The sequence below is a fragment of the Orcinus orca genome, chromosome 5 (assembly GCF_937001465.1).
Source record: "Orcinus orca chromosome 5, mOrcOrc1.1, whole genome shotgun sequence".
Lineage (NCBI taxonomy): Eukaryota > Metazoa > Chordata > Mammalia > Artiodactyla > Delphinidae > Orcinus > Orcinus orca.
Genome location: NC_064563.1, coordinates 82,298,932 through 82,311,173, shown reverse-complemented (window position 1 = coordinate 82,311,173; position 12,242 = coordinate 82,298,932). Strand labels below are relative to the sequence as shown.

The following is a 12,242-nucleotide window of genomic DNA, read 5'->3' as shown; positions in this document are numbered from 1 at the left end:
ACTCATGCCCCACTGGCCTTCAAAGCTAAATGCACTGGGGGCTCCTCCTTCTGATGCCAGACCTCCAGGCTGGGAAGCCTGATGCGGGGCTCAGAACTCTCACTCCTATGGGAGAACCTTTGTGATATAATTATTTTTCAGTTTGTGGGTAATCCAGACAGCAGGTATGGGATTTGACTATATTACAAAAGTGCCCCTCCTACCATCTTATTGTGGCTTCTTTGTCTTTGGAATATAGAATATCTTTTTTGGTAGGTTCCGGTCTATTTTGTTGATGGTTGTTTAGCAGTTAATTGCAATTTTGGTGTTTTCGTGAGAAGAGCTGAGCTCAAGTCCTTCTACTCCACCATCTTGTCCTCAACCTCCCCCAGACTGCGGATGCTGTGCCATGCCATGCCAGGGGCATAACAGCCCGTGGCTTCCCCGAGTCCAGGCTGGTGAGTTGGAGTCATTGCTCTGGCCTAGCTGCTTTTTCTGGCCTCACTGATTCAGGGCTGGGGCCACAACCCTAGGCCAGAGGTGGCACCCTCAAAGCATGGTGGGACAGTCAACCACCAGGTCAGGAAGCACGTGGGTCCATTCTGGTAATAATTTAATTAAATATTAACGTTAAAAATAAACTTTATTAAAGTATTAATGTATATGAAATAAAGTTTCCTAATTATAAGTATGTAATATGAGTTTTGACAAATATACATGACAATATAAGTTATGTAACCACCAACAGACTAATTTTATTAAAACTATTCATCACCTTAAAAGGTTGAATTGCATTCAATTATTACCTCTCACTCCTTGGCCCCACAAAACCACTGATTTGCTTTGTGTCACCATAGTTTTTACATTTACTACAATTTTATATAAATAGAAACATAAATAATTTTGTTTGTTTTCTTTCACTTAGCATAATGCTTTTGTGATTCATCCTTATTTTCATTGCTACATAATATCCCATTATGTGGATATACAAAAATGTGTTGTGTCCATTAACGGTGGAAATTTGGGTTGTTTCCAGTTTGGGGCTGTTATGAATAAATCTGCTATTAACATTCAGGTAAAAGTCCTTGTGTAACATTTATTTGTATTTTCTTGAGTAGATAAGAGGAGAATTACTGAGTCATATGGTAAGTATATGTTTATGAGACAGGATAAACTATTTTATAAAGAGGTTATATCATTTTGCTATCCCACCAGCAATGTATGAGGGTTTTGGTTTTTCCACATTCTTGTCAACACTTCCTATTGTCGATCTTTTCAATTAGATACCAGTGATGGGTTCACTGGTATCTAGTAGTGATTTTAACTTACATATTCCTAGTAACTAATGATGTTCAGCATCTTTCAAGTGCTTATTTCACATTTGTGCATCTTGTTTGGTGAAATGTCTGTTCAAAACTTTTACCTACTTTTTAAATCAAGTTGTCTTATTATTACTGGGAGTTCTGTAAATATTTTGAATAAGATATTGTATTTTCCAAATATCTTCTCTCAGTCTGTGGCTAATCTTTTCATTTTGTTAATGGTATCTTTTGTAGAGCAAAATGATTTAATTTTGATGTCATGCAGGTTATCAATTTTTTATTTTATGGTTTGTGCTTTTCATGCCCTTTTAAACTGTTGTCTAACCCAAGATTACTATGATTTTCTTCTGATCCATTTTAAGTTAATTTTTGCATCTTATGAAAGGTGAAAGTTAAGGCTCCATTTTTAATTTATGGGTATCTAATTGTTTTATCATTTTTGAAAATATTATCTTTCCTCTGAGTTGCCATAGCACTTTCGCCAAATATTGTCATTTATGTGTGTGTTTGTGGATATTGTTCCATTACACTAATATTTATATTTTTTTCAATACTTTTTCAATATCAGCCTATTGTGATTCCTGTAGCTTTAGAGTATGTCTTGAAATTTTATAGTGTAGCTCCTTAAACTTTTTTATTTTTCAAAACCGTTTGGGCTATTCTAGATCACTGCATTTTCATACATAGTTTAGAATCATGTTTCAATTTCTTAAACAAAAAAAGTCTGCTGGGATTTTGTTTGGAATTGCTTTCACTTTGTGGATCAATTTGGGGAAAATGAACAATATTGAGTTTTCTGACCATTGATCAAGGTACATCTCTTTATTTAGGTCTTCCTTCATTTCCCTCAGCATGGTTTATAATTTTCAGTATACATATTTTCTACATGTGTTAAATTTATACCTATTTTATAATTTGATGCTATTAAGAGTATTGGATGGAGAGTTCTATAAATTTCAGTTTAGTCAAGGATGTCAATAGTGTTGTTCAGAACTTCTATATTCTAATTATTTTTTGCCTAATAATTCTATCGATTATTGAAAGAAGAATGTTTGCATCCTCAGCCTTAGTTGTAGATTTGTCTGTTTTTCCTTCTAACTCTCAGTATTTCTCCATGTATTTTGAAGGTCTGTTACCAGATGAATCCACATAAAAGGTTGCTATATCTTCTAGATGAATTGACTTCATAATCATTCTCCCTATTTATCTCTCAAAATTTTTCTTGTTCTCAAATATACTTTGTCTATATTAATGATCCATTAATATAGCCACTTCAGCCTTCATTTAATTAGTGTTTTCATGGTATACATTTTTCATTCTTTTAATTTATTTTTAAACTGTATTTGTCGTAGGCAACATATATTGGATCTGAATTTTTTTTTCCACTCAGGCAATCTCTGCCCTTAATTGGAGTGTTTAGACAATTTATTGACTTTAATGTGATTATCCCTATTGTTGCCTTGAATGAAAAGATTTTTCTATTTTCTATTTGTCCCATTTGTTCTCGCATTTGTTTCTTTTTTATGGTACCTTTTAATGATTCTATTTTATGTCCTATTGTCCTAAGTATTTGTTTTAAATTTTAATTAAAAAACTTTTTTTTATTTTACATTTTGCTCTTTGGTTTGTTATGTATATTATATATATATCTTTAACTTCAAATAAATAAACAGCATTATACCACTTCACATATAAGAATCCTTTAACAGTATACTTCTATCTCTCTTCCTGTTCTCTCTCTCTTCCTGTTCTTAGTACTACTGTTGCCATATATTTTATTTCTATCATGTTATAAATCCCACAATACATTGTTATTTGCATTTTAAGTGATCAATGATTTTTTGAAGAAATGAGTCTTTAATATTAATCCACATATTTAACCACTTATGGTGTTCTTCATTACTTAGTGTAGATCCATATTTTAATCTGGAATCATTTTTCTTCTGCCTAAAGGACTTCCTTTATTATTTCTTTTTAATACTTCAGCTATTTTATTTAAAGATAAGTTATCAATACTGACAGGCCAAAAAATTCTAGAATAAGATAATGCTATGGAGAATAGGGTAGCTATTTTATATACAGGGGATTAGAAGGCATATTGTGTTCCTACAGTACAGTTGCTCTAGTTTTTATATACAATGTTTAAAGGTTACTTTCCATTTATAGTTATTACAAAATATTGGCTGCATTCCCCATGTTGTACAATACATCCTGGAGCCTATCTTACACCCAATAGTTTATACTTCCTACTCCCAGACCCCTCCCCTTCTCTCCCCACTGGTAACCATTAGTTTGTTCTCTTTATCTGTTGAGTCTGCTTCTTTTTTGTTATATTCACTAGTTTGTTGTATTTTTTTTCGATTCCACATATAAGTGATAACATGCAGTATTTGTCTTTCTCTGTCTGACTTATTTCACTTAGCATAATGCCATCGGAGTCCACTCATGCTGCTGCAAATGGCAACATTTCATTCCCTTTTTTGCTCTATTTTATATTGGAAATGCTTTTTAAAATTTTAATGTTTATTTTCTTATTAGTCATCCTTTTTAAGAACATTAAAATGTGAAAAGTGTATATTTAGGAGTTGAGCAAATAGTACATATGTATGTGTATGTGTGTATATATATATATATTTTTTTTATTCAAACAGAAAGTCACAAAAATTATAAACATCCTCATCAGTTCACTCAGTCCCGTGTAATTAATTTTTTTTATCTTGATCTTTTGTTAGCACTTTTATGAGTTCATCAGCTTTCCATTAGAGTTCTGAAAATGCTTATTCATTCAGTTCAGCAGTATAGTCAGTTACCAGAAACCTGTACTTGTCAGAGTCTTTTCCATGAATTCCTTGAAGATGAAACCCTTTTATAGGAACATACTTTCAAAAGCATCAGAATACACCCAGAACTGTCTGTAAATGACAAAAGACTTAAAAATGACCAAGGTTAAAGATTTGATGAAAGTTCATAATAATGCAATTGACAAGGAAATTTAGTTATTTCTGAGATATACATTTTAAAGTAATAACTAGAATTATGACCTATAACATTATACCAGAACATATAAGATTTTTAGAAATTTCATGTAATGTCTGAAACATTTATATTAACATATTTCCATACAAATAACCCAAAGAAAGTTTAGTATTAGTTGTTTTGTTTGTTTGTTTATATTGCAGGTTCTTATTAGTCAACCATTTTATACACATCAGCGTATACATGTCAATCCCAATCTCCCAATTCAGCACACCACCACCACCACCCCCCGCCACTTTCCCCCCTTGGTGTCTATATGTTTTGTTCTCTACATCTGTGTCTCAATTTCTGCTCTGCAAACCAGTTCATCTGTACCATTTTCTAGGTTCCACATATTTGCGCTAATATACGATGTTTGTTTTTCTCTTTCTGACTTACTTCACTCTGTATAACAGTCTCTAGATGCATCCACGTCTCTACAAATGACCCAATTTTGTTCCTTTTTATGGCTGAGTATATTCCATTGTATATATGTACCACATCTTCTTTATCCATTCGTCTGTCCGTGGGTATTTAGGTTGCTTCCATGATCTGGCTATTGTAAATAGTGCTGCAGTGAACATTGGGATGCATGTGTCTTTTTGAATTATGGTTTTCTCTGGGTATATATATGCCCAGTAGTGGGATTGCTGAGTCATATGGTAATTCTATTTTTAGTTCTCTAAGGAACCCCCATACTGTTCTCCATAGTGGCTGTATCAATTTACATTCCCACCAACAGTGCAAGAGGGTTCATTTTTCTCCACACCCTCTCCAGCATTTGTTGTTTGTAGATTTTCTGATGATGCCCATTCTAACTGGTGTGAGGTGATACCTCATTGTAGTTTTGATTTGATTCTCTAATGATTAATGATGTTGAGCAGCTTTTCATGTGCTTCTTGGCCATCTGTATGTCTTCTTTGGAGAAATGTCTATTTAGGTATTCTGCCCATTTTTGGATTGGGTTTTTTGTTTTTTTAATATTGAGGTGCATGAGCTGTTTATATATTTTGCAGATTAAGCCCTTGTCAGTTGCTTCGTTTGCAAATATTTTCTCCCATTCTGAGGGTTGTCTTTTCGTCTTATTTATGGTTTCCTTTGCTGTGCAAAAGCTTTTAAGTTTCATTAGGTCCCATTTGTTTATTTTTGTTTTTATTTCCATTACTCTAGGAGGTGGATCAAAAAATATCTTGGGTTTATTTTTGTAGGTCTGTTTCTTCTCTTGTGTTTCCCACTTAGAGAAGTTCCTTTAGCATTTGTTGTAGAGCTGGTTTGGTGGTGCTGAATTCTCTTAGCTTTTGCTTGTCTGTAAAATTTTTGATTTCTCCATCGAATCTGAATGAGATCCTTGCTGGGTAGAGTAATCTTGGTTGTACGTTCTTCCCTTTCATCACTTTAAGTATATCATGCCACTCCCTTCTGGCTTGTAGAGTTTCTGCAGAGAAATCTGCTGTTCACCTTATGGGAGTTCCCTTGTATGTTATTTGTCATTTTTCCCTTGCTGCTTTCAGTAATTTTTCTTTGTGTAATTTTTGCCAATTTGATTACTATGTGTCTCGGCATGTTTCTCCTTGGGTTTGTCCTGTATGGGACTCTCTGCACTTGCTGGATTTGGGTGGCAATTTCCTTTCCCATGTTAGGGAAGTTTTCGACTATAATCTCCTCAAATATTTTCTCGGGTCCTTTCTCTCTCTCTTCTTCTTCTGAGACCCCTATAATGCGAATGTTGTTGCGTTTGATGCTGTCCCAGAGGTCTCTTAGGCTGTCTTCATTTCTTTTCATTCTTTTTTCTTTATTCTTTTCTACAGCTGTGAATTCCACCGTTCTGTCTTCCAGGTCACTTATCCGTTCTTCTGCCTCCATTATTCTGCTATTGATTCCTTCTAGTGTATTTTTCATTTCAGCTATTGTATTGTTCATCTGTTTCTTCTTTAATTCTTCTAGGTCTTTATGAAACATTTCTTGCATCTTCTGGATCTTTGCCTCTGTTCTTTTTACGAGGTCCTGGATCATCTTTGCTATCATTTTTCTGAATTCTTTTTCTGCAAGGTTGCCTATCTCCACTTCATTTAGTTTTTCTGGGGTTTTATCTTGTTCCTTCATCTGGTACATAGCCGTCTGCCTTTTCATCTTATCTTTCTGTGAATGTGGTTTTTATTCCACAGGCTGCAGGATTGTAGTTCTTCTTGCTTCTGCTGTCTGCCCTCTGGTGGATGAGGCTATCTAAGAGGCTTGTAGAAGTTTCCTGATGGGAGGGACTGGTAGTGGGTAGAGCTGACTGTTGCTCTGGTGGGCAGAGCTCAGTAAAACTTTAATCCACTTGTCTGCTGATGGGTGGGGCTGGGTTCCTTCCCTGTTGCTTGTTTGGCCTGAGGTGACCCAACACTGGAGCCTACTGCAGCTGTTTGGTGGGGTTAATGGCAGTCTCTGGGAGGTCTCACGCCAAGGAGTACTTCCCAGAACTTCTGCTGCCAGTGTCCTTGTCCCCTGGTGAGCCACAGCTGCCCCCCTCCTCTGCAGGAGACCCTCCAACACTAGCAGGTAGGTCTGGTTCAGTCTCCTATGGGGTCACTGCTCCTTCCTCTGGGTCCCGATGTGCATACTACTTTGTGTGTGCCCTCCAAGAGTGGAGTCTCTGTTTCCCCCAGTCCTGCCATCAAATCCCACTAGCCTTCAAAGTCTGATTCTCTAGGAATTCCTCCTCCCATTGCCAGACCCCCAGGTTGGGAAGCCTGACGTGGGGCTCAGAACCTTCACTCCAGTGGGTGGACTTCTGTGGTATAAGTATTCTCCAGTTTGTGAGTCACCCACCCAGCAGTTATGGGGTTTGATTTTATTGTGATAGCACCCCTCCTATCATCTCATTGCAGCTTGTCCTTTGTCTTTGCATATGGGGTATCTTTTTTGGTGAGTTCCAGTGTCCTTCTGTCGATGATTGTTCAGCAGTTAGTTGTGATTCCAGTGTTCTCGAAAGAGGGAGTGAGAGCATGTCCTTCTACTCCGCCATTTTGAACCAATCTCTTCCTTTATTATTTCTTATAGTACATGTCTCCTAGTGATGAATTCCCTCAGATTTTTATTCATGAGTAAAAATCTGTATTTCACCATTTGAAAGATATGTGCTGAGTATAGAATTTTATTTTGACCCATTATAATCATTTGTTGCTCTCAAGATGTCATGTCATTTTGGACTGTGTAGTTTCCAATGAGTAGATTTCATCATTCTTATCTTTGCCTCTGTGTAGGAAATATATCGTTTCTCTCTGGCTGCTTTTAACATTTTTTTCTTCATCACTAGTTTTCAACAGTGTGATGATGTATTTTTCTTTGTTTATTCTGCTTAGGATCCTTTGAGTTTCTTGGATCTTTAGGTTTACTGTTACCAAGTTTGGCTATCATTTTGCTATTTTGGCTTCATTGCTGTAAATATGTGTTCTGCTGATCTTCCTTTCTGAGGCTCCAATTACATTTATTCTAGACTGCTCAATTTTGTCCCAGGGGTCAGTGATGCTTTGGGGTTTTCTTCTCTCTCATGTTTCTTTTTGGAAATTTTCTATTGCTTTTTATTCAAGTTCACTATTCTTCTCTGCTATGATGTCTAATATTCAGATGAAAATATATCTGAAATGATTAAATTACCTCTCAAAATTTGAGTCTTTTTAATATCTTCTAATTCTCACTTTATCACATTCATGTTTTCCTCAGCCTTCTTGAATATCTGGAATATATTTTCCAAAGCATTTTTAATATCCTTTTCTGCTAATTTTATCATCTCTTTTGTTTCTAGGTATGTTTCTGGTGATTTACTTTTTCCTCTGGTTATCCATCTTTTTCTTGATACCTACTACTTTTCATATAGTTAACATTGTGAATTTTACATTTATGGTGATATTTTGTTGGATTCTTTTCAATAGATAGTTATCTGGAAGGAAGTTATGTTACTTAGAATCAGTTTTTAAGCTTTTTTAGGGTGGGTCTAGAAAAGCCTTTAGTTTATGGCTAATTTGTTCCCACTACTGAAGTGACACCCCTATATCTGTTTTCCCATGTAGTTGGAGATCTCAGCAGTTTGGCTGGTAGTGACATGAAATATTCTCAGCCTTGTATGAGCTTTGTGAATTGTTCTGCTTTATCCTTTTGGTGGTTTGTTCCCAAGCCTGGGGTAGTTTATTCACATGGATGCACAGATCAGTACCCAGACAAAATTTCAAGAGAACCGTTCTATAAATCTCTGGTGTATTCTATCTATGCAGCTCTCTTCTCTCTAGTATTTTGCCTCATAAATTCTGTTTTTGCCACATTAGACTCTGATTTCTGTCTCCTTGGTTTGGTGAGACTTCTGATCTCTCCTTGAGTTTCGGTTTCCTGGGAAATCTCTCCATTCAGTAAGCTAGAACACTTAGTTTAAACTAAAGTTTACTTCGATTGTTATCCTTCTCTCATCTTATTCTATGTTGCCTGTTGACCAATATGTGAAGACTGCCGTTTAATATATTTTGTTCAGCTTCCTAGTTAAGGTAGGAGATTAAATCCAGTATCCATGTTGACTTTTCAACAATTGCCTAACCTCCCCAATCCTAAGGTATAACTTTCCAGGATTCTTACTTACTTACTTACTTGTTTATTTATGGCTGCGTTGAGTCTTTGTTGCTGCATGCAGGCTTTCTCAGTTGCATCAAGTGGGGGCTACTTTTCATTGTGGTGCACAGGCTTCTCATTGCGGTGGAGTTTGTTGCGGAGCACGGGCTTTAGGCACATGGGCTTCAGTAGTTGTGGCTCACCGGCTTAGTTGCTCCCCAGCACATGGGGTCTTCCCGGACCAGGGATCGAACCCGTGTCCCCTACATTGGCATGTGGATTCTTAAGCACCGCACCACCAGGGAAGTCCCCAGTATTCTTATTTTTAATTCAAAAAGAAAAATAGTTTTGTTGGTGTCATACATTCTAGTTGCCTTTTTTTCTCTTCTCAGTACTGCATTTGGGAACTCTCTCATACCTGTAAGCAGAAGTAATTAACTACTTTTTAACATTAAAAGTTTAGAGATATTAATTTGCTACAATATATAGTATGTATAATATTGCACTTATAATAATATTAAGATCAGTTCTACTTTTGTGTGGAAATATTTCAAACTACTTTAATAACATTTCTGACTTGATGCTAATAAAAGCTCTGTGAACTAGATAAATCTAGCGTTATAATTCTCATTACAAAGTAAAGAAGCTAAGGCCTCACAAGATTCATTAATTTTTCTCAATCGCATAACCTATAAATGATGAGATAGGATCTTCTGACTTTTATAACAATGTTTTTTCCAATTTTCCAGAGTCTGTCTTCCTGGAAGATGTAGAACTTTATGTAAAATAGCAAAACATCTAGTATAGTATGGTAGCAAAACTTTTCACTTTTCGTGAGGAAGGCAATATGGTGGAATAGAAATAACTAGATTTAGAGTAAGCGGATGATTTGTCAGTCATATTCAATCTAAGTAATAAAACAACGTGGAATTACATAAAATGAGCAAAACAACTTTTATACAACTGTTTTATATTTACTTTAGGAAACAAAAAGCAGATATACAATTGTTCAGCTAGAGGCCATGTTGTAAATGGAGCAAAAAGAGAGTTTAGTGTATGCCAATTGTTAAGGTGACCAAAATGCCTGCTTAGGAGATCCATTTTAATTTTTCAGGAGATTTAGTTAAGTAATTAATCAAATGGCCTTTGTATTTTAGTAAATGGGACAAAATAAAGAACAAAAGATTGAGAAATTTTTAAATTTTTGTGAATGAGTTAGATCTCTGTTCATATCTACTATGGTGTCAAAATCTTTGATATATGTAGTTAATCTTTATGTAAAATCTTGTGTTAAGTATACACTCTGTTTAAGAAGAGAATTAATTTCGAACCTAATAATTATTATTTTTGAAAAAAGTCACCTAATTGCATACCTAAGCAGCTGTAGCTATTTAACTATGACATTTCTTGATCTGTTCCCCCCTTCATAGCAAAAAGATTTTATATGATTCATCTGTAAAAACATAAAATCAAGTTAAAGAGCAAGTTGAGTAATCACTACTTACATGATAAAATATATGAGAAAATATGATTGCAGGTCATTCCTATTTTTTGCAGTGGTCACGGCTATTATATAAGGTTAACGTATCCTATGTAAAGGCACCATATCCTTCCTGACTTTCACCAGTCACTGCCTGACTTACCCACCCCTAAAGCATTACTTTCCAATAATCTTATTTATTTTTAAATTCATAGATAAAAATAATAATGGTTGGTGTAATACATTCTAGTTGCATTTTTTTTTTCTCTCAGAGTTGCATTTGGGAACTGCAATGGGTTGGCTGTGGTGGATTTTATACAGAAGACAGTACTGTTAAGCATGGGGACCATTGACCTATATAGATCAAGTGACCTGTACCAACGACAACCACGGTCTCCTCGAAAAAACAAGCAGTTCATTGCAGGTAGGAGATAAGATCATTATGAACTTGATTAGTTCACCTGTTTTCTTACCTTTAGATTTCTTGTCTTTCTTCTGTGATGCTATTCAAATGCACAGCAATATAAAGTCAACATACTTTACAATACCACGTAAGTAAAATTGGTCAGAAACATAGTAAGAATCTTTGAAAGGGTAAAGGAGGTGTTTAAACTTCAATTTGTTGTTAACGTTAGGAAGGATCTAAAATCAGGCTATCTAGTTGAAAAAGCTGCTTGCAATGGTTGTGTTAACTGGGATAGTTTTCTTCTAATATATGATAGCTTTAAAAATATAACTTAAGGTCATTCACTAGTTTTAATATTTTAAAGTAACTCCATTTTTTGGCTGTCACCTTTCCTTGTTGGATGGTGACTTTCTTGGAGGTATTTTCACAAATGCAGTAAACATTATTAACATCTTAAAATGCTATGAAAGATGATATTTTTCTTGACAAATTAGAAAAACATACAAAGTTAGTAAAATACAAGCCAAAATACTTTCTACGCATAACGCCAAACCTTGATATGCCAAATTATCCAAAGTTGTACTAAAATTTCAGTACATATCCAAATAGCTGGCTTTGCAAACATTGCCAACATTTTGTATATTTTCTGTCCACTGACATAGTTTAGTTGGTAAAATATTGGCTGAGCTAAAAGGTTTGCAGGTGGAAATGCATCTATAGTATTATGTGTTATTTTATACAGTTTTTAAAATTTTCTACTGTTTTTTAAAATAATCAGTTGAATATTGACACTTTTACTAAATATACCCACGTAAAGACTATTTTAAAGTAAAAAGAGTACATTATGGTAGGTGTTATTTTCTAAATATCAAATGTGCCAAATTTAACATCTGAATGTGGTAATAAATGAAGTTTCCTTTTGAACTAATGAAAAATTACTTGATATACTGAAATTCTCCTTCTTTGTTAATCTTTCTTTTGTAAACCTATACCCTTTCCAAATTGCTAATTTAGACCCTTTTCAGGAGCACAAAAGTTCTCCTTCAGAACCTGGAGTTTCTTTGTTTTTTGTTAGGGATCTCAACTTTTAGCAATATTTTATGAGTGCTAGCAATGTAAAATTAGACAGGTTCTGCTTCTACCACTACTGGCTTTTGAAAGAAAGGCAGAGTAAGAGAAATTGTGCATGAATATACCATGAGATCCCCTCACGATTGAGAAAGAGAAAGTTGACTTTTGAAAGTTCATGGACTCTTGATTGATAGAAAGATGTTAGGGGATAGTAGGCGCTGTTTGCATGCTGAAACACTAATTCAATCAGAAAAGCTGTGGATCCTAAGACAACATCTAAATTACTTGCTGGATATACACAGTGGGATGACAAAGTATATATTTTGACAGAGGTAATACAATTATTATTTAATTTAAACTTACTGAGCCTCAAAAATTATGATTAGAGCTC

The 12,242-nt window shown here is 34.9% G+C and overlaps 2 protein-coding genes and 1 long non-coding RNA gene across 7 annotated transcripts in view; 2 read left to right on the top strand and 1 right to left on the bottom strand.

The window, feature by feature from the left end:
- Positions 1–12,242, top strand: part of SLC15A2 (solute carrier family 15 member 2) — a 779,020-nt gene that overhangs the window by 226,786 nt on the left and 539,992 nt on the right. The gene's annotated exons all lie outside the window — the stretch shown is intronic.
- STXBP5L (syntaxin binding protein 5L) overlaps positions 1–12,242 on the top strand; it is a 361,807-nt gene that overhangs the window by 258,168 nt on the left and 91,397 nt on the right. For all 5 annotated transcript variants that reach the window (XM_033403324.2, XM_033403323.2, XM_004278542.4 and 2 more), the window contains exon 19: positions 10,647–10,798. In XM_033403324.2, coding sequence (XP_033259215.1) covers positions 10,647–10,798 — 152 coding nt within the window. The remainder of the gene's footprint in view (positions 1–10,646; positions 10,799–12,242) is intronic.
- LOC117196104 (uncharacterized) lies at positions 1,995–11,015 on the bottom strand. Its single transcript, XR_004476114.2, has 4 exons — positions 10,848–11,015; positions 10,268–10,347; positions 8,934–9,312; positions 1,995–4,230 (listed from the first exon to the last, which is right to left on the bottom strand). It is a non-coding gene; the product is annotated as an uncharacterized LOC117196104 (long non-coding RNA).